At 63.8% G+C, this 22,904-nt stretch overlaps 1 protein-coding gene across 1 annotated transcript in view; it reads left to right on the forward strand.

The window, feature by feature from the left end:
• The window catches only part of ADGRB2 (adhesion G protein-coupled receptor B2), a 67,322-nt gene extending 45,493 nt beyond the window's left edge, over window positions 1–21,829 (forward strand). Inside the window, exons 2-30 of the mRNA XM_042834146.1 lie at window positions 4,819–5,632; window positions 8,873–8,956; window positions 9,956–10,120; window positions 11,870–12,034; window positions 12,690–12,854; window positions 12,922–13,023; window positions 13,101–13,207; window positions 13,527–13,721; window positions 13,800–13,868; window positions 13,955–14,063; window positions 14,159–14,305; window positions 14,856–14,931; window positions 15,022–15,124; window positions 15,212–15,255; window positions 16,110–16,236; window positions 16,679–16,782; window positions 17,056–17,158; window positions 17,341–17,491; window positions 17,686–17,755; window positions 17,852–17,918; window positions 18,004–18,089; window positions 19,298–19,469; window positions 19,538–19,633; window positions 19,772–19,811; window positions 19,966–20,591; window positions 20,862–20,897; window positions 21,164–21,268; window positions 21,366–21,419; window positions 21,529–21,829. Of these exons, the coding sequence (XP_042690080.1) occupies window positions 4,834–5,632; window positions 8,873–8,956; window positions 9,956–10,120; window positions 11,870–12,034; window positions 12,690–12,854; window positions 12,922–13,023; window positions 13,101–13,207; window positions 13,527–13,721; window positions 13,800–13,868; window positions 13,955–14,063; window positions 14,159–14,305; window positions 14,856–14,931; window positions 15,022–15,124; window positions 15,212–15,255; window positions 16,110–16,236; window positions 16,679–16,782; window positions 17,056–17,158; window positions 17,341–17,491; window positions 17,686–17,755; window positions 17,852–17,918; window positions 18,004–18,089; window positions 19,298–19,469; window positions 19,538–19,633; window positions 19,772–19,811; window positions 19,966–20,591; window positions 20,862–20,897; window positions 21,164–21,268; window positions 21,366–21,419; window positions 21,529–21,717 (4,356 nt within the window). The 5' untranslated portion in view covers window positions 4,819–4,833 and the 3' untranslated portion in view covers window positions 21,718–21,829. The remainder of the gene's footprint in view (window positions 1–4,818; window positions 5,633–8,872; window positions 8,957–9,955; window positions 10,121–11,869; window positions 12,035–12,689; window positions 12,855–12,921; window positions 13,024–13,100; window positions 13,208–13,526; window positions 13,722–13,799; window positions 13,869–13,954; window positions 14,064–14,158; window positions 14,306–14,855; window positions 14,932–15,021; window positions 15,125–15,211; window positions 15,256–16,109; window positions 16,237–16,678; window positions 16,783–17,055; window positions 17,159–17,340; window positions 17,492–17,685; window positions 17,756–17,851; window positions 17,919–18,003; window positions 18,090–19,297; window positions 19,470–19,537; window positions 19,634–19,771; window positions 19,812–19,965; window positions 20,592–20,861; window positions 20,898–21,163; window positions 21,269–21,365; window positions 21,420–21,528) is intronic.
• The last annotated feature ends 1,075 nt before the right edge of the window (window positions 21,830–22,904 follow it).

The following is a 22,904-nucleotide window of genomic DNA, read 5'->3' on the forward strand; positions in this document are numbered from 1 at the left end:
TCCCTTCCCTTCCCTTCCCTTCCCTTCCCTTCCTTTGGGACCTATGTGCTCAGGGATGTGCAGATGGAGTGATGCCACATGTGTCCCTGTGTCACTTGTTGAAGCACCAGGAGGATCTGTGCAGCCCCATTCTGGCAGTGTGTGCTGTGGCTCGCGGTGTGTGAGCAGCCCTCTGCTTTTCTAGGTCATGGCATTGCTGCTGTGCTGGATGCCGCCTGGCACCGCTGACGTGGGGATTTGGCCCCAAGGAGGCAGCCCTGGGGTGGCCAAGCTGTGCTGTGCTGAGCGTCTGGCTGTGGTTTTGGGGTGGGTGATGCTGATAGATGGGGCATGTGGTGTGGGACTGGCGCTGAGCGGTGCTTTGGGGAGGCACTGGGAGCAGTGGGGGCTGAGCCCTTCCCCACAGCGGCTCGGTTTGGAGCCAGGCTGTGGGAGCCAGCATTGGTGCTCATGTGGTCCCAGCACAGAGGAGGTGGGGAGGAGCGGGGCGGCCACAGCTGTCGTCACTGTCACTGTGGCTCTCGCTTGGCTGCCCCCTGGCCGCCCTCGTCGGGTTGCTCAGAGCCCCATTCCCCAGTGGGGTTTGGCACCGCGGACACTGGAGGCGGCGTCAGCCCCTCTGTGCTGGAGCCTGGCAGCAGTTCCTCCTCGAGGCCTTTTCTTCCCACACACTGCTTTTGATCTAAGGAGTTCGCCAGGAGCTGAGAGCTGGGATGCTACAAACCTCAGTCTGAGCTGGAGAGAAAATGGACACAGACCTGTGGGTGCTGCCATCATTGCCTGCATCCAGGCTATTTCTATATGGAACCACGGGAATCGATGGGTTTTCCTTCACCTGGGCTGTGCCCATCGCTGCTGAGTGACAGATATGGGGCAGGACAGCCCCGTCCCCACAGGCTCCCTGTACTTTCCGTGCCCCACAGGAGGGGATGCGGCAGCCCCACACTCGGACGGATGCACGGACCTTTTGGGACCTGCCTACTTTGATGCCTCAATGCTTCTCCAAGGGAATTTGGACCAGGGCCCTGCAAATTCACTTCCTACCACGCTGCCATCCTCTAATGGGGACGAAGCTGGCCTGGAGCCACCCGACTCGGTTGCCAAACATCAAGGCTCCGTCTTTCCTCTGTGCTTGCAGGGGCCACCGCGTCCCTCTGCTCTCAGCCCATCTATTCATTCTCAATGTCTGCCGAAAGCTGGGTGGATCCAAGCTCTTCTCCTCCCCAGAGAGCAGCACCTCGGAGGCTCCCGACGCATCCAGCTCCAGACAAAACCAGGGACTACTGAACCCCCACCCCACACGCATCCACTTACTGCCGCTGCCTGAAGGTCTGGAACCCCAGTTTGGTGACCTCCTGGAACCCCCTGCCCCTTGGCACGGTGTCGGGGGGGCGGGGAGGAGGGGCAGGACGGGTCTGTGCAGTGGGAGCAGCGTCCCAGTGGCACTGGGATGGCAGAGGGAGCAGCCCAGTGCCGGACTTGGGGGGGCCTCACTGCTGATGGGGTGTGGGCTGTGCTCACACCATTCCCTGGCAGAGCGCAATCCTTAATCCCAGCGGAGATCCCCCCTCGCCGTCTCCCGGCCTTGCTTCTGGAGCGGAGTTTTACCAACAGCAGTTAAGTAAAATAAATAAAAAGGCCTGTGCTTGCCAGTGGTAGCGCGGCGCGGCCACTGATTGGCAAAGCGGCCCCATTAATTACGGCTCCGCGCCGCTGCCAGCCTGCGTGCTTCAGGAACGGCGGTGGCAGCGAGCCGGGAGGCACGGCGCTGCGGGGGGGGAGGAAACGGGGAGCGAGCAGGGAGAGGGGCGGCAGCGGGGGCAGGGGGGGATGCGCTGCAAAGCCAACCCCGAGCCGAGCGCACACGGGTCGGTGCTCGCGGCGGCACCAGCGCGCAACGCCTGGGCGCACACGTGTGCACGTGCGTGCTTCGCAGGGTGCCGCGTTCCGGGGGGCCGAAAGGGGGGAAGGCTGCGTTTTCGGTGCTCTGCTCTTTCATCCGGCGGAGCTCAGAGCCTGAAGGAGGGATGGAGAGGCCGCGCCGGCGCTGGGTGCGGGCGGCAGCGGGAGGTGAGCGCAGGGGCGGCTCTGAGGCTCCCGCTGCCTTTGAAGCAGAAGCGAAGATGCCAGGAGTGGGAGGCGGGCGGCTCACCTCGTGGGGAAGAGCTCGTTAGGGAGCTTGGTTCGCCGGCGGTCAGCGCTGGGCAGCTGCGATGTGCTGCGATGGGATGGAGGCGCTCCGTGCCCGCAGCCGCGTGGCTGTGCGTCCTGCGCCGAGCCGTGCCGCGCTGTGCCGAACCACCCACCGTCCCACTCCTCCTGCCGTTGCTTTCCAGCCCGCTGCCCGGTGCTGCAGCGCTGCCCCGCGCCGTGCCCTGCCCTGCTCCCTCACCTCCCGAAGTCCCGCTGACCGCGTGTCTCATTCAGCCTATTAACAGAACACTGCCCGGCTGAAAAGCGTGTCGCTTAAAACCCAAATCTCCTTTACTTTGCCATTAATCGTTTCTCAGATTATTAATGCTGGCAGGATTTAGTGACGCCCGCTTATCGCTTTTGGGGCGGTGTCTTTGTTTCTACCGTTGCCTGGCACAGAGAAACCTCTGCTCCCAGCACCGGGGCTGGGCAGATGGAGCTGTGCGGGGTCCCCCATGAAGTCACCATTAATGCAAAGATCTTCAGGAAAACAGCCTGTGAGCACAGCCGGGGTGTTGCGGTGCAGGGCAGCGCCTCCTCCTGCTGCTGGAACCTGGAGCGATGCAGGATGCCGGCAGCAATGGGGAGATGTGGGATCCCAGTGGTGATGGAGCGCTGCCCACTCCCCAGCGGAGCCGCCACGCCTCCCCCTGTGGCACAGCGCTGTCATTTCCATGCCGTCGTTTCCCGGCTCTGTAATGGCTCTTTAAAAGCTTTAATTAAAAACCCAGCCCTCCCCTCAGCCCGGGCGGGGAAACAAAGGGAGATGAGAGGGGCTGGAGCAGGCTGCAGTGTGCCAGCGGTGCCAGCGGTGCCAGCAGCAGCTCCCACAGCCCCGTGAGGCGCTGGGATGCAGCAGATCTCCGGGGGCAGCGGGGATCCCTGCAGCCCACAGCTCCCAGCATGGCAAGGTGTGTGCTGGGCTCTCCCCTGCACGAGGGATGGGGCCATTTTGGAGCACTGGGACGGCGATGCTGCACGGCGCGATGTCCCCACGGCGGTGCCAGGTAGGGCTGGTGGCAGCCTCGATGTCCCTGAGCCTCTCTGCAGCTCTGTGTCCCCGCGGGTCACTCGGTGCCCCAGCTGTTCAATATCTTCTCAGGCTCAGCGTGAGGCCCAATGAAATATTTTCACTGCAGCGGCAGCAGCACTCACTGCAGGGAGCGGGGCTGGTGCTTAACAAGGCCTTCGGCAGCGGCTGTGCGCTGATGCTGGGAGCATCCTGGCCCTGCTGTGGGGCTGGGCTGCGGGATGCTCCTGCAGGGCAGCGTGGTTGGGATGCAGGGAGCCGTGCTGGCTGTGCTGGCAGAGGGGTCGAAGTGTTCCCTGCTCGCTGCTGCCGGGTGAGGGAAGCAAGCACCATCTTGTGTCCCTGCCAGGCTGCGGGAGCCCCGCGCTCAGCTCGCTGCAGAGTGGAGCGTGTCCCCATCTGACCTCCTCCTCCCCTTCCTCCTCCTCCTCCTCCTTGCCATCCCTAAAGCTGCACATGGTCAGATCCTCCAGGGGACCCCGTGATCCTGACGGTGTCTGTGATGCCTGCAGGGCTCTGGCAGGGGAACGGCGCAGCTGCTTGTGGGGTCTCCCGTTGAACGGGGCTGGAGCAAAGCAGTGCTTCCATTCATTCCCCCCCATTTTACACCTGGGGGTCCCACCTCCATCCTGCCCAACTGCCGCCTGCCGTGCCTTCCTCCCCGTGCACGTGCTGCCGGCACTGAGCCCCTGTGCCTGTTGCATGTGAGCTGGATTATTTTTAGCTCCCTAATGTGCCCTGCACCGCTTCAGCGCAGCCTCAGCCGCAGCTCCGGCTCCTGCCCTGTGTAGGGGAAGCCCGGCTGCCAGCAGTAAGGATTTGGAATGTGGAAGAGCCTGAGGGTGAAGGGGCACCTCCCAGCCCTCTCCAGTTGTCCCCTTGCCCCACAGAGCAGTGCTGATGGGCGATCGGTGTCCTTGGCTGCTGTAAAGCTGCCCTCTGGTCCTGCTTAAAAAGGCCACCGCGTGCATTATTTTGTTAATGAGTTCTTAAACAGCTATTGACAGCAGTGCTCTGCGTGCTTGGTGTGGTACCCAAGAAATAGGTGTTGGAATGATAGCTCGTCCCATGCTGGGGTTTTGGTGTGGGAGGTGTGGATGCCGTGACAGCAGGGCGTCCCAGTGAGCTGTGGGGTGCAGGGGGGCTGCAGGATGAGTCCAGAGTGCTGTGCCTGCTGGGCAGTGCTGGTCGGGGCTGCAGGAGGGATCCCTGCAGAGGCTGTCGATCTCAGGGATGTGCGTGGAAATGGGATGGCAGCAGGGTCCTGGGTGCTGTGCAGAGCCTGGGGGCTGTGTTGCAGGGGGTGGCATTTCCCACGGTGACCCCCAGCATCTGTTCACTGCACAGCTCCTGCCCTTGAGCGAGCAGGGGCTGCAGCGTTGGTGGCTTTGGCTCACAGCTGCCATCATGGAGGTCACCGCAGCACAGTGGGTTGGGGCAGCACTGGGTGAGGGCTGTCCCCTGGGGGCTGGGGACACCCGATGTGCCTGACCCCCCCTGCACCAGCTCCGCACTCCTGGTGCAGCTCCCTGTAAGCATCCATCTGCCTGCCCATTTGTCTCGTCTGCTTATCCATCCGTCCATCTCTCCCACAGGGCAAATGCCATAGGATGACCGCTGCTGGTCCCCTCTTACTGGCTGTGATATCGTCTGTCCTGTGGCTCACGCGGGGCTTTGACCCGGCTCCCAGCGCCTGCTCCGCTTTGGCCTCCGGCGTCCTCTACGGCTCCTTCTCTCTCAAGGACCTCTTCCCCACCATCTCCTCCGGCTGCTCCTGGACCCTGGAGAACCCCGACCCCACCAAGTACTCTCTGTACCTCCGCTTCAACCGTGAGGAGCAGGTGTGCACCCACTTCTCGCCCATGGTGCTGCCGCTCGACCACTACTTGGCCAACTACACCTGCGAGCCGCGCACGGAGCCCGCCAGCCCCCCGCCCTCCCCACACCCCGAGGAGGAGGAGGAGGAGGAGGAGGGCGAGGAAGCCGAACTGGAGCTGTGCGAGGCCTCGGGGCCCTTCACCTTCCTGCACTTCGACAAGAACTTTGTGCAGCTGTGCCTGGCGGCGGAACCCGAGGCTGCCCCGCGCCTGCTGGCCCCACAAGCGCTGGAGTTCCGCTTCGTGGAGGTGCTGCTCATCAACAACAACAACTCCAGCCAGTTCACATGCAGCGTGCTGTGCCGCTGGCTGGAGGAGTGCCTGCAAGCCCCCGGCGCCCGGCGCTGCGGCCTCACCCACGCGGGTTGCAGCTGCCAAGCAGAGAGCCCCCCGGCACCGCGGCACAACGGCACACGGCTCCCCACCGCCCGCACGCCTGCCCCGCCGCCCGCTGCCACCCCCCAGTGCTGCCCCCAACCTGAGCTGCATTCTGCCAGTGGCAATGAGTTCGAGCTGCCCGAAGTCCCCCATGGTGAGTGGGGCGTGCTGGGGGGTGGTGGGATGGGGTTTGGGGCCAGAGACAGAGCGGGGATGGTGCAAAGGGTGGATCTAGTTCATGCACACTCCTGTCCCTCATTGGGCACTGTGCTCTGAGCAGGGAGAATGTGAATGGATGGATCCTGACCACGCACGCTCCTCGGGAATGGAGGTGCAAATCCACATCTGGTTGTGGAGCAAGGAAATATGCGAAGGATGGATCTTGCTCATGCAACTTCTCAAGGTTGGGGGGGGGATGCAAAATGGGCTCTGCACTGAGCAGAAACACCACGCAAAGGATAAATCCTGCTGCATACACTTCCTGAGACAGGAGGGTGCCCAGCGTGCGTAGCGCACGGAGCTGAGAACCCACACGAGTGGTAAATCCCTCCCGTGCCCACTCCCAGCTCTGGGTGCTTCTCTCTGAGCAACACACTGAGCTCCCAGAGCTGCAGCTCGCTCTGACCAGCCCAGCCCCTGCGCTTTGCCACGGCTCTTTGAGCACAGCCTGTGCAGCCCCAGGGCCTCGCTCTCCTCCTGCGCGGCCGCGCTTCTGCTCGCCTGACCGCGAGCCCGGAGCAGGAGCGCTGTCACTCTGCATTGGTGCAGACGTGGAAAACAATTTGCAGGTAAAATGACCCTTTCCCACGGCAAATTACCCTTGACTGCTGCAGCCCGTGCTCTTGTTATTCCAGGCAGGATGGCACGGCCGGGCTGTTAACCAGGCACAGCAAAGCCATTTGCTCAGGATGGAATTGCGGCAACAAATTGCAAGCAAAGCAGTCGTGCCCCCCCTGCCCTGAGCCACGGGGCTGGGCTGCTGGGGAGCCTCCCATCCCAACGCGCCCTTTGCACGTGGCGCCATCCCTGGTGCTTTTGGAGCACGTCTGGCCAGATGTTGTTCCTCTGTGCCAGCCCCAGGCGATGCAATGAGGAGCTTAGCTGCTCTCTCTTTATCCAGGGCACCGCTGCTCCCAGCAGATTAGGTGGTGGCGATGGGCTGTGTGTATATATATAATTTCATTGGGCTTTAGCATTTATTTCAGGAGCTAAATGTCATTACGGGCAGATCCCCCAAATAAATCCCCGGTCCGTTTCAGCTGCGTGGCTATAAATCGCCTCATCCCGATGGGAGCTCCTTGATCTGATTTTTTTTCTTCTCCCCCCCCTTCCCTCCCCACTTCAAATGCAACTCTGCATGGGAGGATTAAGAGCTGAGCGCCGGGTCCAGGTGCCATCCCATTGCGCTGCGTCCCCGTTGCACTGCATCCCCACGCACACCGGGCGCTCACGTGCGTCACTGCGCCCGGAGCACAGAGCATCCTTCATGGCAGCGAGGGGTTGCTCCCACCTGGCCTCCCCCGAGCCCCCCGGGGGGAGAATGGGCTCCTTTCAGGGCGGCAGCGGGGCTGGGGCTGAATGGCGCCTGTGAGCAGAGCTTGGCGGGTGCCCAGCACTGATCTCACCGGCTCTCCTCCGCCGAGAGCCGCAGCCGTTCGGGGCTGGCATCGGCCCAGCAGCTCCCAGGGCCTCCCCGTTCCCAGCCACGGCGGTGCCACGGGGTCCCCGTCCCCAGCGCTGTCCCCTTTTACACTGTGGGAGCCAAAGGGATGCAGCCCTGTTCCCAGCTGTGGCGGTGCCATGGAGTTCCCATCCCCAGCGCCGTCCCTGTGCACCACGAACCCAAAGGGATGCAGCCCCCGGAGTGCAGCATCGTGTGGGTGCACGAGTCCACACAGGCTGAACTGCCCCACCGGGTGGATGGAGGCTCGGGGCATCATGAAGTGACTGCTTGGGTCATAGCTGTGCTGCCCATATTTCTGCCATTGGGCTCTCAGCCCTCCAGCTGTGCAGCTCATGGGGCCGCGGTGCCCATTCCACCGAAACCACTGCCCCACAGCAGCCCCCGCCATGGCAGTGATGCTGTGGGCTCCCAGCTTTCAGGGACATGGCCACCGTTGGGGGGGTCAAACTAAAGGACCCCCTCCTCACAGCAGCGGCGTTATGGGGAACCCTGGGTCAGGTGCTACGGGTGCAGCAGGGTCTGGGCATGGCTGCGGGCAGAGCCCTGCAGTGAGGACTGGGGATTTAGTGCTCTCCAAAGAAAATTGAATTTGGTGTCTCTGTCGAACACAGCTGGGCAGAGCGCCCTCATATATCCTCTGGATTTATGGCTTCCCCGGGCTCTCGCGGGGATGTTTGTAATTGCACTGTGCTGTTCTCAGGGCCGGGTGGCCCTATGGCTGAGCAGCACCTGGTGGTCCCCCGTGTCCCCATGTGCTGCAGAGTGGCGCATGCAGAGCGGGGCTGCGTCCCAGCACAGGGCAGAGCCAGGCCGGGTCATGAAGGCGAGTCGGTAAATTTGAGTCTATCTTCTGGCACTGCAAAGTGACAGCACAGGAGGTGCTCCGTGCCTGCAGCCATGGATCACCTGCGTGCATGGCACAAGAAGCACAGCTGGGTGCTCCACATCCCCGTGTCACCTCCTGTCCGTCCCATGGGGACGTCGCTGTGCTGAGGTGGTCACTGGTCACACCATCCCAGCTGGCCCGGCAATGGGGTGCAGTGGGGCTTCGGGCTGTGTGTGCCACCTACACCCTGATGCCTGGGGACATCGGTGCCACCTCCATCCCGATGGCACCGCGCTGCTCCCACCGCTGGGATCACGTCGGTGTGCTGGATGTGGGGACACAGAGGGATCCCAGGAGGATCTGGATGGGGAGATGGGGTAAGGCTGCCCCCGTGCCTCTCTGCTGAGCCCTCTGTGTGCCAGTTAATTTCACGCCAAACGCTCTTGATGGATCTCTTGTTATTTTTGGTGAGCTGAGCCATAAATTTGTGCCACCTCACTGCAGCAATCTGTTCGGTGGGGAAGGGAGAGCGCCGCCGCTCGCTGCCATTCGGGTGCCCAGGGGTGCACTGGGGACATCGGTACCCTGGAGCGCGTGGATCGATTTCAGCCCACGCGACCAAAATGCAGGGGCTGGCAGAGGTGTGGTGCATTTTGAGGCTGTGGTTGTGCTCAGCCATCTCTGACCCTCACACACACCGTGAAGCCGCACAGTGCTCAGCATGGGGCTGGGCATCCTCATCCCACTTCACAGCATCTGCACCACATCCCATCCCCGCTCTGTCCCCATGTCCCTGTGCCCATCCCCATATTTGCTGTCCCCACAGTGTCCCACCCCCGTGCCCGCCCCCCTCCTGCTCTCACTGCAGCCCTTCTCTCTTCCAGGCAATGCTGTTGAGGAGAACCAGAAGGTGAAGACGCAGTGGCCGCGGTCGGCGGATGAGCCAGGGGTGTACATGGCCCAGACAGGTACAGTAGGGTGAGGGATGGGTGGCTCTGCACAGGGTGATGGGTGATGCAGACAGAGTGACTTCCTTTGCTTCCAGCCCACGGACAGACTTCATTTGTTCCATTTATACATTTTTCCTCTGCGCCTTCCTCCGAGGGTTGTAAAGCAAAAAAAAAAAAAAAGAAAAGAAAAGAAAAGAAAAGAAAAGAAAAATCTATTAATTGTTTCGTTCAAATGTATTTATTTGGCAAATTCATCTGGGTAATTGGAGTGCTGTGCTCCCCCTCCCCAGCACCTCCTGATTGATGGGCCTGGAGGCGAGCTGGGAGATGGATGGGCCCCAGCACTGCTCCGTGTGCCCAGCATGCAGATCTCCCACAGCCGGCTCCTACCCCATGGAACTGCTGGGTGCAGCCTGGGGCATGGGAACACCCACTGTGGGGGGCACCCAGCCCCACTGCCACCCCAAATATGACCCCATGGGAGGGATGGCCCCATCGCCCCATGATGCAGGCAGCTCGGAAGGAGCAGAGCCTGCCTGCGGGACAAATTCTGTCCCCTTCAGAGCCTTTTTCCATGTATTCCTTTTTAATTTAAACTGATGGCCTTTTCTTCTGGTCTGTCCGATAGCTTCAGGTAGATCATCAAGCTTCATCAGAGCTGGGTGCTTGCAAATGTCAGCAGTGTGGCTGTGCGGGGAGGGCGGGCGGTGCTGCATGCCGCAGGTCTCCCAGGGCACCCAGAGGTCGTGCAGGGCTGGGACTCCACACAGGGTCAGATCTGCGCAGGGACTCTGAGAAGTGTCAGATCTTGAGCCCTGACCCTTTTTCCAGGCTTGGGAGCAGCAGTGCCATAGCGGGGGCTCCTTCACCCTGCTTGCAACCTCGGCGTGCTCGTGCTCGCTGTGCCTGTGGATGCTGCCCGTCTCCAACCCCGTCCCCAACTCCAACCCCATCCTCAAAGGGTCCGCACGACTCTCCCCACGCTGTCCCCATCCCTCACACCCTGTCTCCCCTCAGGGGACCCCGCGGCGGAGGAGTGGTCGCAGTGGAGTGTCTGCTCACTGACGTGTGGGCAGGGCTCCCAGGTGCGGACGCGCTCCTGTGTCTCCTCTCCATACGGGACGCTGTGCAGTGGGCTGCTGAGGGAGACACGCACCTGCAACAACACGGCCACCTGCCCAGGTATGGGGCAGCGGGGGGACGTGCAGGGATGGGGACAGCAGCGCTGTGCGTTTGTGGAAAATGGGGGGAGCGAGGATGCGGCTTTGTGCAGCTCGTTTCCCCATCATCTCACCTTCCCTGGGGCATCGAACCCGGGGAGCGCTGTGCCTGGGGAACAGTGCAGTGTGTGCGCCCCATGGCGTGGGGCTGGGGTCGGGAAGCCACCGGTAGCTGATCCCAATCTGTGCGTGGCAGGAGGTGGCCAAGCTGCCTGGTGCTCATAGCAGGATCACGGGCAGGAGCAGCAGGATGGATGCCTGCTGTGCCCTGTGCACTAAGGGGGCTGTGCATCTTGTGTGGGGCTGCAGGGAGCAGTGTGTCTGCAGCAGGCAGGCTGTGCACTCCATGACATGTGGGTGCTCCCCTGGGTGCGGGAGCTGATGGGGACATCTCAGCTCACAGAGCATCCTTTAGGATGCCTGGGGAGCTGCACGGTCCCTGGCTGCTTCCAGATGAGCTGAGCTCATGTAATGTGCACACGCACAGAGGCTGTGCACATGGTTTGGTGCCAGGGTGAGCAGGCACAGCATGCACACACCACTGGGAACCCAGCAGGGAAGCTGGAGCTGGGCAGGGAGCCACGTGGCATCGCTGCTGCCTGCTTGGAGCTGGTAGGGCACAAAGGTGGGGAGGGTACAGCTGTGCCATGGGATCATGCCCAGCGGTGCCCCCAGGCACAAGGGGTCTGCAATGTCCAGGACCCCTCGGTGCCAGGAGGAGGGGAAGCAGGGAGGCTGCAGCCCAGGGAGCCAGGTGTGCCGTGACGGCCTTGTGCTGTGTTGCAGTTCACGGTGCCTGGGAGGACTGGTCCCCGTGGAGCCTGTGCTCGGTGACCTGCGGGCGAGGGGCCAGGACCAGGACGCGGCGGTGCGTGGCCCCGCAGCACGGAGGGAAAGCCTGCGAGGGCCCCGAGCTGCAGGCCAAGCCCTGCAGTATCGCGACCTGCCTGGGTCAGTACCACTCCCCTCTCCCCCTGCTCCGTGTCCCCAGCCCTGGGACAGCCAGGAAAAGAGCTGAAAGTGAGGGCTGTGCTCCCGGCACAGGGGCTGCAGTGATGCAAGGTTCAGGCATTGCAGCCACGGGGACATGGGACAGCATGGGGAGGACACAGGGGTGCATCCCACGCAGTGGTCCCCATGGAGAGCCAGCCGTGCTGCAGGGCCCGGAGTCCCCACCATGGGCACGAGGAGCCATCCCCAGAGTGTGCTGCACTTGGGGTGGCACGGGAACATCGTGGGGCACTGGGGAGGTGCTGGAGGCAGCGGAGGGCTCTGGCTGCGTGTCGGAGCTGTGGAGATGCTGTCGGAGATGCTGTGTCAGAGCCGTGGGCTGCAGGGACACCCCGTGTGAGGTGCAGTGATGCAGGAGGAACGCGAGGTGCACTGCGTGCACCCAACATCCTCGCCACGCAGGGCTGCGTCCCCAGCTGCGCGTTGTGGCTTTTGTCACCCGGAGTGCTGGAATCTGTCGGAGTTCATGGTGCAGAGCGGTGCTGCGGCATTGCTGTGCCGTAGCAGCAGTGCTGTGGGGTCGGGGTCGGTCCTGGTGAAGAGACCCTGGTGAGGGCACAGCTGGGTGCTGCCAGCTCAGCTTGGCCACGTGAAGCGGCGCGTCGTTAGGTTGGACCCGTTGCACGCAGAGCGCGGTGCGGGCGGTGGGCAGCTGGGGCTGCGCGGGCATTGACCCATTTCTCTCACTTTGTCCCCACAGTGGAAGGGCAGTGGTTGGAGTGGGGCGCCTGGAGCCGCTGCTCCGTCACCTGCGCCAACGGCACCCAGCAGCGCACGCGCAAGTGCAGCGTCTCAGCCCATGGCTGGGGGGAGTGCCGGGGAGCCCACGCCGATGCCCGCGAGTGCTCCAACCCCATGTGTCCCAGTAAGGCTCCGTGTGCTGGGGGGGGGCCGGGAGGGATGCGGCATGATTCTGCCTTAATGCTGCTGTGGTGTCGCTGTCGGTGTTGCGAAGCTGCTGGCATGCTTGCGGGGTCACCGTTGCGGAGGGGGGTGCATGGGGAGCAGGACAAAAGCACAGTGCTGGGGTGCAGCAGCCGCCCAGCTTGCGCTGGTTGCTCCCTCCAGCTGGAGGAGATCTCTGTGCTGCTCATCCCTGCTGCTCCTTGCACCGTGCTGAGTACCCATCGGTACCTGATGGCTGCAGGTCCTGGTGCACGCAGCGCAACGGTGGGACTGAGATCTGACCCCGTCCCACTGCCCCGCAGGGTCCTGGGGATCAGGAATGGGGACACGGGGCTAACGGCTGTGCCCTGTCCTCCCCCCCGTCCTTCATCTCTCCCTGCATCAGCTGCAGGTGGAGGGAACTGGGTGTAGGGTGGGCTGGGTGCCCTCAGGCTGCCAACAGCGGTCCTGCAGGGGGGGGACCTTTCTCTTGTTGGAGAGATTTAAGTTACTGACTCTGCAGTCAGCAGCGCAGCGGGAGCACAGCCCTGCCCCGTCCCCATCCCTACATGGCACTGGGTGTCGCTTGTCGCGCTCAGCAGCCCGGGGCCCCCACGGTGTCCCTGTCCCCACAGCCGACAGCAAGTGGGGCCCCTGGAACCACTGGAGCCTCTGCTCCAAGACGTGCGACACGGGTTGGCAGCGCCGCTTCCGCATGTGCGAGGGCACCGGCGTGCAGGGCTACCCCTGCGAGGGCACGGGCGAGGAGGTGAAGACCTGCAATGAGAAGAAGTGCCCAGGTACGGGGCAGCCCCCAGCGCCCACCCAGGGGCCGGGGCTGTGTCTGACCCCCTTCCCGCCCCACAGCCTACCATGAGATGTGCAAGGACGAGTACGTCATGCTGATGACCTGGAAGAAAACCGCAGCGGGGGACGTCATCTACAACAAGTGTCCTCCCAATGCCACAGGTGAGGGGTGTGGGGCGAGCTTCCCCCCAGCCCTGGGGGTGCTGCCATTGAGCCCCCAGCCCTTGTTTCCCCTGCAGGGTCCGCCAGCCGCCGGTGCCTGCTGAACCCCCACGGGGTTGCATACTGGGGTGTGCCCAGCTTCGCCCGCTGCATCTCCCACGAGTATCGATACTTGCATCTCTCAGTAGGTGCACGCTCCGTCCCCTGTCCCCGTGGGTCCGCAGTCCCCGTCCCTTGCTGTCCCCATGCAGGGTGGGTGTCCCCTTAGCACGCTTCCTGCTCCACAGGGTGGTTTTTTCGTCGCCCTGTGGGTAACCACGTGGGGAAACTGAGGCAGGGTGGGGAAGGAAGTCGCAAAGTGACTCTTGCGATGGAAAGACCCTCCGGCCCCCTTTTCCTGCTGCTTCCCTAATTAGTCTGATTAGTTCTGGGCATGGCAAGGGATGAGGGCACCTGCTGGCCGCCGGGTGACACTGCTGTCCCCTGCCCTCATCCTGATCCAGCTGCGGGAGCACCTGGCCAAGGGGCAGCGAGTGCTGGCGGGTGAGGGCATGTCGCAGGTGGTGCGCAGCCTGCTGGAGCTGATGGCCCGCAAGACCTACTACAGCGGGGACCTGCTCTTCTCCGTCGAGATCCTGCGCAACGTCACCGACACCTTCAAGAGAGCCACCTACATCCCGTCCTCTGAGGATGTGCAGGTAGGATGGGGGCACTGCTGGGTGCTGGTGGGGATGGTGGTTGTCCACCCCCGGTGCCACTGAGCCCCGTCCCTGCAGCGCTTCTTCCAGGTGGTGAGCTACATGGTTGATGCAGAGAACAGGGACAAGTGGGAGGACGCACAGCAGGTGAGCAGCGTGGCCGTTTGTCCCCACGAGGTGCCCCTACGGTGTCCCATGGGGGGGATGTACGCCAAGCTGCCTGCTGCCCACAGGTCTCTCCCGGCTCCGTGCACCTGATGAAGGTGGTGGAGGACTTCATCCACCTGGTGGGGGATGCACTCAAGGCGTTCCAGAGCTCGCTCATTGTCACCGACAACCTGGGTGAGCGACGGGCAGTGGGGTGGGATGGGTGGGGGTCCTGGGGTGGGGGGTCCTGGGGTGGGGGGTCCTGGAGATGACACCTGCTGTGCTCACAGTGATCAGCATCCAGCGTGAGCCCGTCTCTGCCGTGTCCAGCGACATCAACTTCCCCATGAAGGGCCGTCGGGGCATGAAGGACTGGGCACGCAGCTCTGAGGACAAACTCTTCATCCCCAGGGAGGTGCTGAGCCTCGCCTCTGCCGGTACGGGGGTGGGCAGGGGAGGGAGTGTGCACACGTGTGTGCAAGTGGATGAGCGTAGGCATCCTGGAGTCTGCACCGGTGTATGTGCATGTCTGAGCCAGCATGGGTGTGAGCACGCTCTTGCCTCTTTGTGCACATACATGTGAGGGCGCACACGTGAGAACGTGCCTCTCTGGCTGTGTGAGCAGACGTGTGAGGACATGTGAGTGTGCACCTGACCCTTTGTGAGTGTGTCCATATGTGCACGTGGCTGAGCATGCACGTCCAGGAGTCTGTGTCAGCACGAGTGTGCACGTATGTGAATGCATGACTGAGCGCACAGCTGCAAGTGTGCACGCGTGTGCAGGTGGCATGATGCCTGCTCATGTTGCCTGCTTATCTGCTGGAGAGCAGCGTGTGCCTGTGCTGCAGGGCCGTGTGCTCCCTCCTGCGTGTCCCAGCAGCTGTGTGTGCCTGCTGGGTGCATGTCTGCAATGCATGCACACACGTGTGCTGGGCAATGGCTCTGCTCCTCCCTGCACTGCAGCACCGCTCTCCGTCCCCTCTGCAGAGCTGGATGAGTCGTCCCACTTTGTCATCGGGGCCGTGCTGTACCGCACGCTGGGACTCATCCTGCCGCCCCCCAGGTGAGTGGGGCTGTCCCCGTGTCCCCCTGTCTTCATGTCCCCCTGTCCCCATGTCCCTGTGTCCCCACCGCAGCTGCCTGCTCCCCACAGGACCCCGCTGGCCGTCACCTCCAAAGTGCTGATGGTGACGGTGCGCCCACCCACCAGGCCCTCCGAGCCCCTTGTGCTGGTGGAGCTCTCCCACATCATCAATGTGAGTGTCCCCTCAGCCCCTCCTGCCCCATGTGGGGATGGGCACCCCGTGGGGCCGGGTCCAACCCGTCCGTCTGTCCATCCACAGGGCACATCCCATCCGCAGTGCGTCACCTGGGACTACTCAAGGAAGTGAGTGGGGCACAGGGATGGGGTGGGGGGGGGAGGTGCTGTTCCCATGGCCCCAGAGGCACCGTGGGGAGTGGGGCCAGTGCCATCCCACGCTGAGCCCCTCTGGCTGGGGGATAATTTTGCCGGTGCGGGTATCGATTTGCTTCAGCATGACGCTGGAGACAGCTGCCTACAGCCTGCCAGATGCAATTTGTTAGCGCAGTGCTTGCTGCTGTGGCAGGAGAGAGGAAAAGTAGGGCACGGTGGGGGGGGGGGCTGCATCGTGGGGTTGGACACAGCACCCCTGGGCACCCTGCACCTTGGCATCCCTGGTGCCAGGACAGCCCCACTGGTGCTGGGGGGCTGGTGCTGGCAGGAGATGTGCCGTGGTGATGGCTGTGGCTGTGATGAGCGCGGTGGGTCTCAGCCCAGCATGGGGACACATGTTCCCAGCTGTGCCACAGACCCACAGCTCAGTCCCCTCTGCCCTATGCAAGTGGCACAGCATCCCCATGGGCTCCCCATCCCAGCACTGCCTCTTGCAGGGCATTGGCCCCACAGTTGCAGAGGGGGAGCATTTGCCCCCCTGAATTTGAGTTTGCAGAGGGTGTTCCTGCGCCAGGTGCTGGGGAGCCCCAGGACTGCTTACACCCATCCCTCCAGGCCTGGACCCCTCTGTCTGGCTGTCCCCCCCCAGCCTGGATGGGACGATTGCAGACTGAGGCTCCAGGGGGGGATCAGCGCTTCATGCCATGCCTCGCACCCCAGGCGCTCACCCTGGGGGGGTGAGTGAAGGGTTAATCCAGAGCTGCGAGGGGCTGTGCGGTGGTTTGATCAAATTGCTCTCTCCCTCTTGTGCTTGTCCCATTAATCAGCGATGCTGGCTTGGGAAACTGGGACACGGAGAGCTGCCAAACCCTGGAGACCCTTCCAGCACACACCAAATGCCAGTGCCGCCGGCTCGCCACCTTCGCCATCGTCGCACAGCTGCCCAAAGACCTGGTAGGGGACAGCGGGTGGGGATGGGGACAGCAGGTGGGGATGGGAACGTTGCAGGGCACGGCTGAACGGGAGTCCTGGGGTGGGGGTGAGGAGGTGTCGCGGCCGTGGCACTGAGGGGGGGTGCAATGGGGGATGTCAGAGCCAGAGGGGGGGGGGGTTTCCCCACTGTTTGGGATCCTGGAGTCCCAGGGATGCGCTCAGGTGGCGTGGGCTCTGTTTAGGGGATGGGTCTCAACCCTTGTGGCATAAGGCCCCTGCCCTATTGCTATTCTGCCCACATCCCCCGTTGACATGGAGATGGGCACGGGTCCCCAGGAAGGTGCCTTGGCCACACCATTGCCACCGCCCACATGCTCAGGGGGTCCCCAGTGGGAGCAGAGGGGTCCAGCAGGGAGCTGCCAATGGGAGGCTGGGCTGAGCCTCTCCCTCCTTTCCCCTTCAGGCCATGGACCCCTCGGGCAGCCCGTCGGTGCCGCTGATGATCGGCTGTGCTGTGTCCTGCATGGCCCTGCTGACGCTGCTGGTGATCTACGCTGCGTTCTGGAGGTGAGCATCCAGTCGGGTGGGGGACTGGGGGGCACCCAAGGCATGACAGAGGTGGGGAGTGGGGTGGGAAGGGGGCACAGCATGAGCAATGGGATCAGCTCGATGTGATGCCATGCAGGGAAAGGTGAATGTCAGGATAGGGTTACGGTTGGGGTTAGGGTGGGCACCATCCCTGAGTCGGGGCAGCTCATGCAGCAGTTTGGAGACATGGGACGGGAAGGGGACGGGGAGGGGACAGTCCAACCCCCCAGCCCCACACCTCTCTGCCCCCAGGTTCATCAAGTCAGAGCGCTCCATCATTCTGCTCAACTTCTGCGTCTCCATCCTGGCCTCCAACGTCCTCATCCTCGTGGGGCAGACCCAGATGCTCAGCAAGGTGGGCATCTCACCACACCCCCCACGCGCTGCGTCCCACCCCCAACTCCCAGATTGGATTTGGATTAACTCAATCTCGAGATTAAACGCCTTGTGTGACGGCTTTGGCGCAACCCTCACCGCGGGCACAGGATGTTAACCGCCGCCGCGCCGCATCCCCTGAAATTCCCCGTGTCCCCGCAGGGCGTTTGCACCATGACGGCCGCCTTCCTCCACTTCTTCTTCCTCTCATCCTTCTGCTGGGTGCTGACGGAGGCCTGGCAGTCCTACCTGGCGGTGATCGGCCGCATCCGGACACGCCTGGTCAGGAAGCGCTTCCTGTGCTTGGGATGGGGTAAGGGCTGGCGGGATGGAGGATGGGGCACCGTGCGACTTTCCCATTCCCCGCGGGGTTGTTGGAGCCCTCGTAAGGAATAGAGGCAAGGCGGAGAGCAGCGTGGCCCCACTTGGCTTGTGTTCCCTGTCCCCATCCATTGGGGCTGTCATGGAGGGGGGGCCAGGGGCACAGCACCTCCCTCCCTTCTCCAGGTTTGCCAGCACTCGTGGTCGCCGTCTCCGTTGGCTTCACACGGACCAAAGGCTATGGGACGGCAAGCTAGTACGTGGGGAAGGGGGGCACCAGGCTGGGGATGGGGATGGGGAGCGGGTGGGGGCATCCCCTCCCCACACCCCTGACCCCCCCCGGTCCCCGCAGCTGCTGGCTCTCACTGGAGGGCGGTCTGCTCTACGCCTTCGTGGGACCCGCAGCCGTCATTGTGCTGGTAGGAAGGACCCCTGCGGACCCCAGACCCTTCCTGTGTGTCGTGGGGGCCGTGATGCCCTAACCCTGGCTCCGCTCCCCCCAAGGTGAACATGCTGGTGGGCATCATCGTCTTCAACAAGCTCATGTCCCGCGACGGCATTTCAGATAAGTCCAAAAAGCAGCGAGCTGGGTAAGTGCCCTGCGCCTGGCGGGACTGTGCGGGGCCGGCGCGGAGCCCCCTGCCCTGCTGTGGGGCTGGGGGCTGCGGGGGCTCATGGGCACGGGGTTAGCATGGAGCAGAATTTGTCACACCGGTGGGAGGTGGGACTGAGGCTGGAGCAGCCCTTTTGCAGGGGGCTTTGGGGGCAGCGCATGGGGAGGGGGCTGTCACCCCAGGGAGAGGGGCTGTGGACCCCCCTTGCTGCCGCTTGGCCACCGCTGCAAATCATTAACAGCTCTGCCGCCCCAACTAACCCTCTTTCTATTTCTTTTTCTCTCTCCATTTGCTTTCTGCCCACGTCCATCCATCCGTCTGTCCATCCATCTGTCCCTCCCGCTGCCCCCCTGCCTTGTTGTCCCCTCCTGCCCCCCCCTGCGTGGCCCGCTCCTGGCCGCGGGGTGCCGGGGGGGTGGTGGGCACGTAGCTCGAAGCCCCCCCCCCTGCGGCAGCCTGCTGCTGAAATGCACCAAGTGCGGCGTGGTGTCCAGCGCGGCCATGACCTCCGCCACCGCCAGCAGCGCCATGTTAGTGCCCGCCACGCGCCCGCTGCGTCCCCACCCCGAGCACAGCCTGGACCGGGGTGGGAGGAGGGGGGGTCGGTACTTGGGGTGGGTGCTGGGCACCCCCGTGGGGTCAGGGATGGGGTGTGAGACAAGGCTGTGTGCTCGGGGCGGCCCCGGGCGCGGGGTCGCGTGCCCCCTGCAGCCATCCCCCCACATGGCATGGCTTCTGCCATCACCTCATCGCCGGGGTCGGGGCATGGGGGCTCTGCTCCTCCCGCTTGGAGTGTGGGGATTGGGGGAGGGCAGCATGGGAGCCCTTTCCTGGCGCTGAGACCCCGGGTGCTGGTGGGACCCCTATCCACCTGACGTCCCTATTGCAGGGGACGCATCCCCAAAAGGCAGTGCCAAATACCTCCCTTTGTTCTACGGGAGGGTGAGGGCCACCCCGCGGCCCCCAGCGCCCTGGGACTGATGGGGGGACAAGGAGCTCCCATGACCCTCACCCACACGTGGGTGAGCACCGGACTGGGGACCATGGCCAAGAAAAAGGGGACCCGGGGGAGTGCTCGGATGCTGCACGTGTGGGTGCAGCAGTCGGGGAGCAGTCGGGGTCTCGGGGCTGTGTCAGTGCGCCCCTCCGGTGGGCTCACCCCCTGCCCTCTCTCCCTGCCCCAGGGCATCGCTGTGGAGCTCCTGCGTGGTCCTTCCCCTGCTGGCGCTGACCTGGATGTCGGCCGTGCTCGCCATGACCGACCGGCGCTCCATCCTCTTCCAGGTCCTCTTCGCCGTCTTCAACTCCGTCCAGGGCTTCGTCATCATCACTGTGCACGGCTTCCTGCGCCGAGAGGTGGGCCAGGGGCGCGGGGGCACCCCACTGCCTGCGGGGGACCCCCATCACCGGCTGTGTCCCCGCAGGTCCAGGACGTGGTGAAGTGTCAGATAGGGGTGTGCAGGAGCGAGGAGAATGAAAACTCGCCCGACTCCTGCAAGAATGGGCAGGTGCAGATCCTGGTGAGCGCGGCAGCGCCAGCGCGGAGCAGGCAGGGACCCCCGTGTGCCCCGCAGGTCCCCAAGATGCATTCACTTCCCCACCTCTCTCTCTCTTCTCTCTTTCTCTTTCCCTTTCCCCCTCTTTCTGTGTTTTTATAGACAGATTTTGAAAAGGACGTTGACCTGGCATGTCAGACAGGTGAGGGCTCCCTGTGCCGTGCGCGGGGGTTGGGGACATCGCCGCTCCATGCCATGGAGAGGGCACGATGCTGATGTGATGCCAGCATGTGGGGGCTTGCTCCTTGTCCCCCACCCACCCAGAGGACCCCCTCCAACCCCCTGTCTGCCCGCAGTGCTCTTCAAGGAGGTGAACACCTGCAACCCTGCCACCATCACTGGCACTTTGTCGCGCATTTCGCTGGACGGCGACGAAGACCCCAAGCTCAACACCAGCTCAGAGGGCAATTTGGGCTTCTCCAGCCTGCCGGGCAACATCCCCACCGCCAGCATCCTGGTGCAGGTGCCCAAGATGACACCCAACGTGGTGGCCGGTTTGGAGCTGGGCGAGCCGCCGGCGCAGCTGGAGGCACAGGGTCCTGTCTACCTGTGCACCGAGAGCAGCCTGCGGCCCCTGGAGTACGGCTGGCTGCGGGCGCCGGAGCCGCCAAGGGAGAGCGATTATATGGTGCTGCCACGCCGCAGCCTGCAGCCCTTCCAGCGCGAGGAGGGGCCCAGCACTGAGGAAGGGACCCCCCGTCCCACCGGGGCAGGAGAAGGGGATTCCTACCCCGGCTTTGTCTCGGTGGAGCACGTCAACGTGAACCTGAGCCAGCCCTACGGGACGGTGAAGCACCCCTACGGGCTGCAGTTCAAGCAGCACCCCACGGTGCGGCAGATCCTGGCGTCGGAGCTGTCGGAGCGCAGCCGCACCATGCCGCGCACCGTGCCTGGCTCTGCCATGAAAGTGGGGTCCCTGGAGGTGAGCGGGAAGTGAGGAGGGGCGCAGGGCTGGGTGTGCTGGGGGATGTGTGTGCGTGGGGAGGGAAGCAGTGGGGAGAAGGGTGGTGAGCGTGCATGAGCATATATGTGTGTGCCAAGGGCTGCAGAGCTGCCCTGTTCCCGTGCTCCCTGCCTGGCACCTGCTGTGTGGGGATGGCTGTGTGACGCCCGAGGCTCTGCCTTGGCCTGCAAAGACCTTTCCTTGTTCTTGTCCCTCTCCTCCCCACTGCTCTGTGCATCCCCCCCCCAGAGGAAGAGGTTGCGGTACTCCGACCTGGATTTCGAGGTGAGCGGTGGCAGCGGGCTGTGGTGGGGCAGGGACCCTCAGCTGTGCCACGTGGAGCAGATGGGGCAGAGCCAGGCTGTAAAAACATCACACCGGGCACTGCAGAACGCTGACTGCCCGTCAGATCTCCAGCACTGGGTGGGAACATTTTGGTTTGGTGGGATGGGATGTCGCTCACAGCCGGACTGTCCCTGGGTGTCCCCAAGTGGCAGCTGTGCACCCATGGGTGTGGGTGCGTGTGCTGAGGACTCTTCTCTCCCCTGCAGAAGGTGATGCACACTCGGAAGCGTCACTCTGAGCTCTATCATGAGCTCAACCAGAAGTTCCACACGCTGGACCGGTACCGGGCGCCAGCTGCTGGCACCATCAAGGTGAGCTCTGGGCTCCAGCAGAGCTGGGCACTCAGGGGGGATGTGGGATCCTGGGCTGGGGGGGGGCTGTGGGGCTGAGTGCTGCCTCTTTCTGCAGCGAGAAAAGCGATGGAGCGTCTCATCAGGCGGTGGGGAGAAGAGCGTGGCCACTGTAAGTGCGGGGCTGTGTGTGGACAGGGATGCAGGGGCACGGGTGGCTGTGCCCCCTATAGGGCTGGAGCTGTGCAGTGCCACACACCGCAGCCCCGCTCACCCCGCAGGACACCGCTGGCCCCGAGGACCCGCAGCCGCCGGCCGCGCCGCCCAAGCCCTGGAGCACATTCAAGGCGATGACTCTGGGTTCGCTGCCCAGCGCTCACCGGGACCGCCTGGAGCTGCGCTGTGCGGACTGGGAGGGCCCCTGCGCTGGTCTGGATGCGGCCGATGGGGACTTCCAGACGGAGGTGTGAGCCCCGCGCAGGACCAGCTCGGACGCTGTGTTACTCCGTCCTCCTCTGCGCCCGGGGGGATCCCAGCCGTCGGAGCCATCCCCGCGGGGGGACCGCGCACCCCACACTCACCCACCGCTCACTTGCGCACCCTCCCGGCCCCCCCCGGGCAGGACCGGCCGCCGAGGCCCTGGCATCTCCGTTCTTTTCTACCGGGATGTTTCTTCACGCAGTGCACCGTGTGCACGTGCGCGGCGGCCCCGGGCACCCCACGCCCCCCACGCTGGGTAGTGGAACCGTGGCCGGGCGCCCTCGCCCCGTGGCCGCCCCCTCCCAGCCGTCCCCGCCGTCCCCACCCCACGGGGCAGGTGCTGTCGTTGTTGGAAATAAAAGTTCACTCTCTGTGGAGCCGCGGGGCCGCCACGCGGTGCTTCGTGTGCCACCTACGGCCCGCGGGATGGCGCTCGCTGGGGACGCGTCTGTCCCAGCCCTGCCTGCTGTGCCCTGGATCCTGATTGCATCTCAGCCCACCCTGACGCACTGCTGTGCAAATGAGAGCAGGAGCTGAGGGTGCTGAATGACACGGTAATTAATCTGCGAGCAAACTTTGGAGGCAGCTGGTGCCTGGGGCAGGGACAGGGGCACAGTCTGAGGAGGAGCAGAGATGGGGCCCGAGGGGAGGACCGTCTGTGTGCTGCAACCATGGGGAGCTGCACAGTGCAGGGGCAGGATGCAGACCCCCGGAGCGCGGGTCTCTCATCCCCTGGTCGTCCCACTGAGCACTGACTGCATGGCCCAGCTTATCCCACTGCTGGCTGGTTTGGCTGCTGGGCTGCAGGCTGCGTGCTGGGAGCGAGGCAGCGCTGGGCTGGGGCCAACTCCAGTTGTGCAACACTGGGGACCGCAGCCTCGGTGCAGGGGGTGCAGCTGGGGTTTCCAGGGCACTGCTGCAGGATGGGGGCACGAAGCCCCCTGACACCACGCGCTGCTCTCTGGGTCACGGCGCTCATTGCTCAGAACAGCAGCCATGTCCTCACGCTCTGGTTGCTTGCTGTTCTCTCCACCACCCCACATCCAGCCCAGCCCAAACTTTAGGGCCGGCTCTGGTTCCTATCTTTCCCTTCCCAGCCCCAGGCAGCAGCAAGCAGCAGCGGCAGGCAGTCCTGGGGCATCTGGTGGCAATTAGCAGCTTTCATTACTCATGGAGA

This window comes from Centrocercus urophasianus, unplaced genomic scaffold, assembly GCF_019232065.1.
Source record: "Centrocercus urophasianus isolate 14NV4802_14NV808 unplaced genomic scaffold, USGS_Curo_1.0 seq_43, whole genome shotgun sequence".
Lineage (NCBI taxonomy): Eukaryota > Metazoa > Chordata > Aves > Galliformes > Phasianidae > Centrocercus > Centrocercus urophasianus.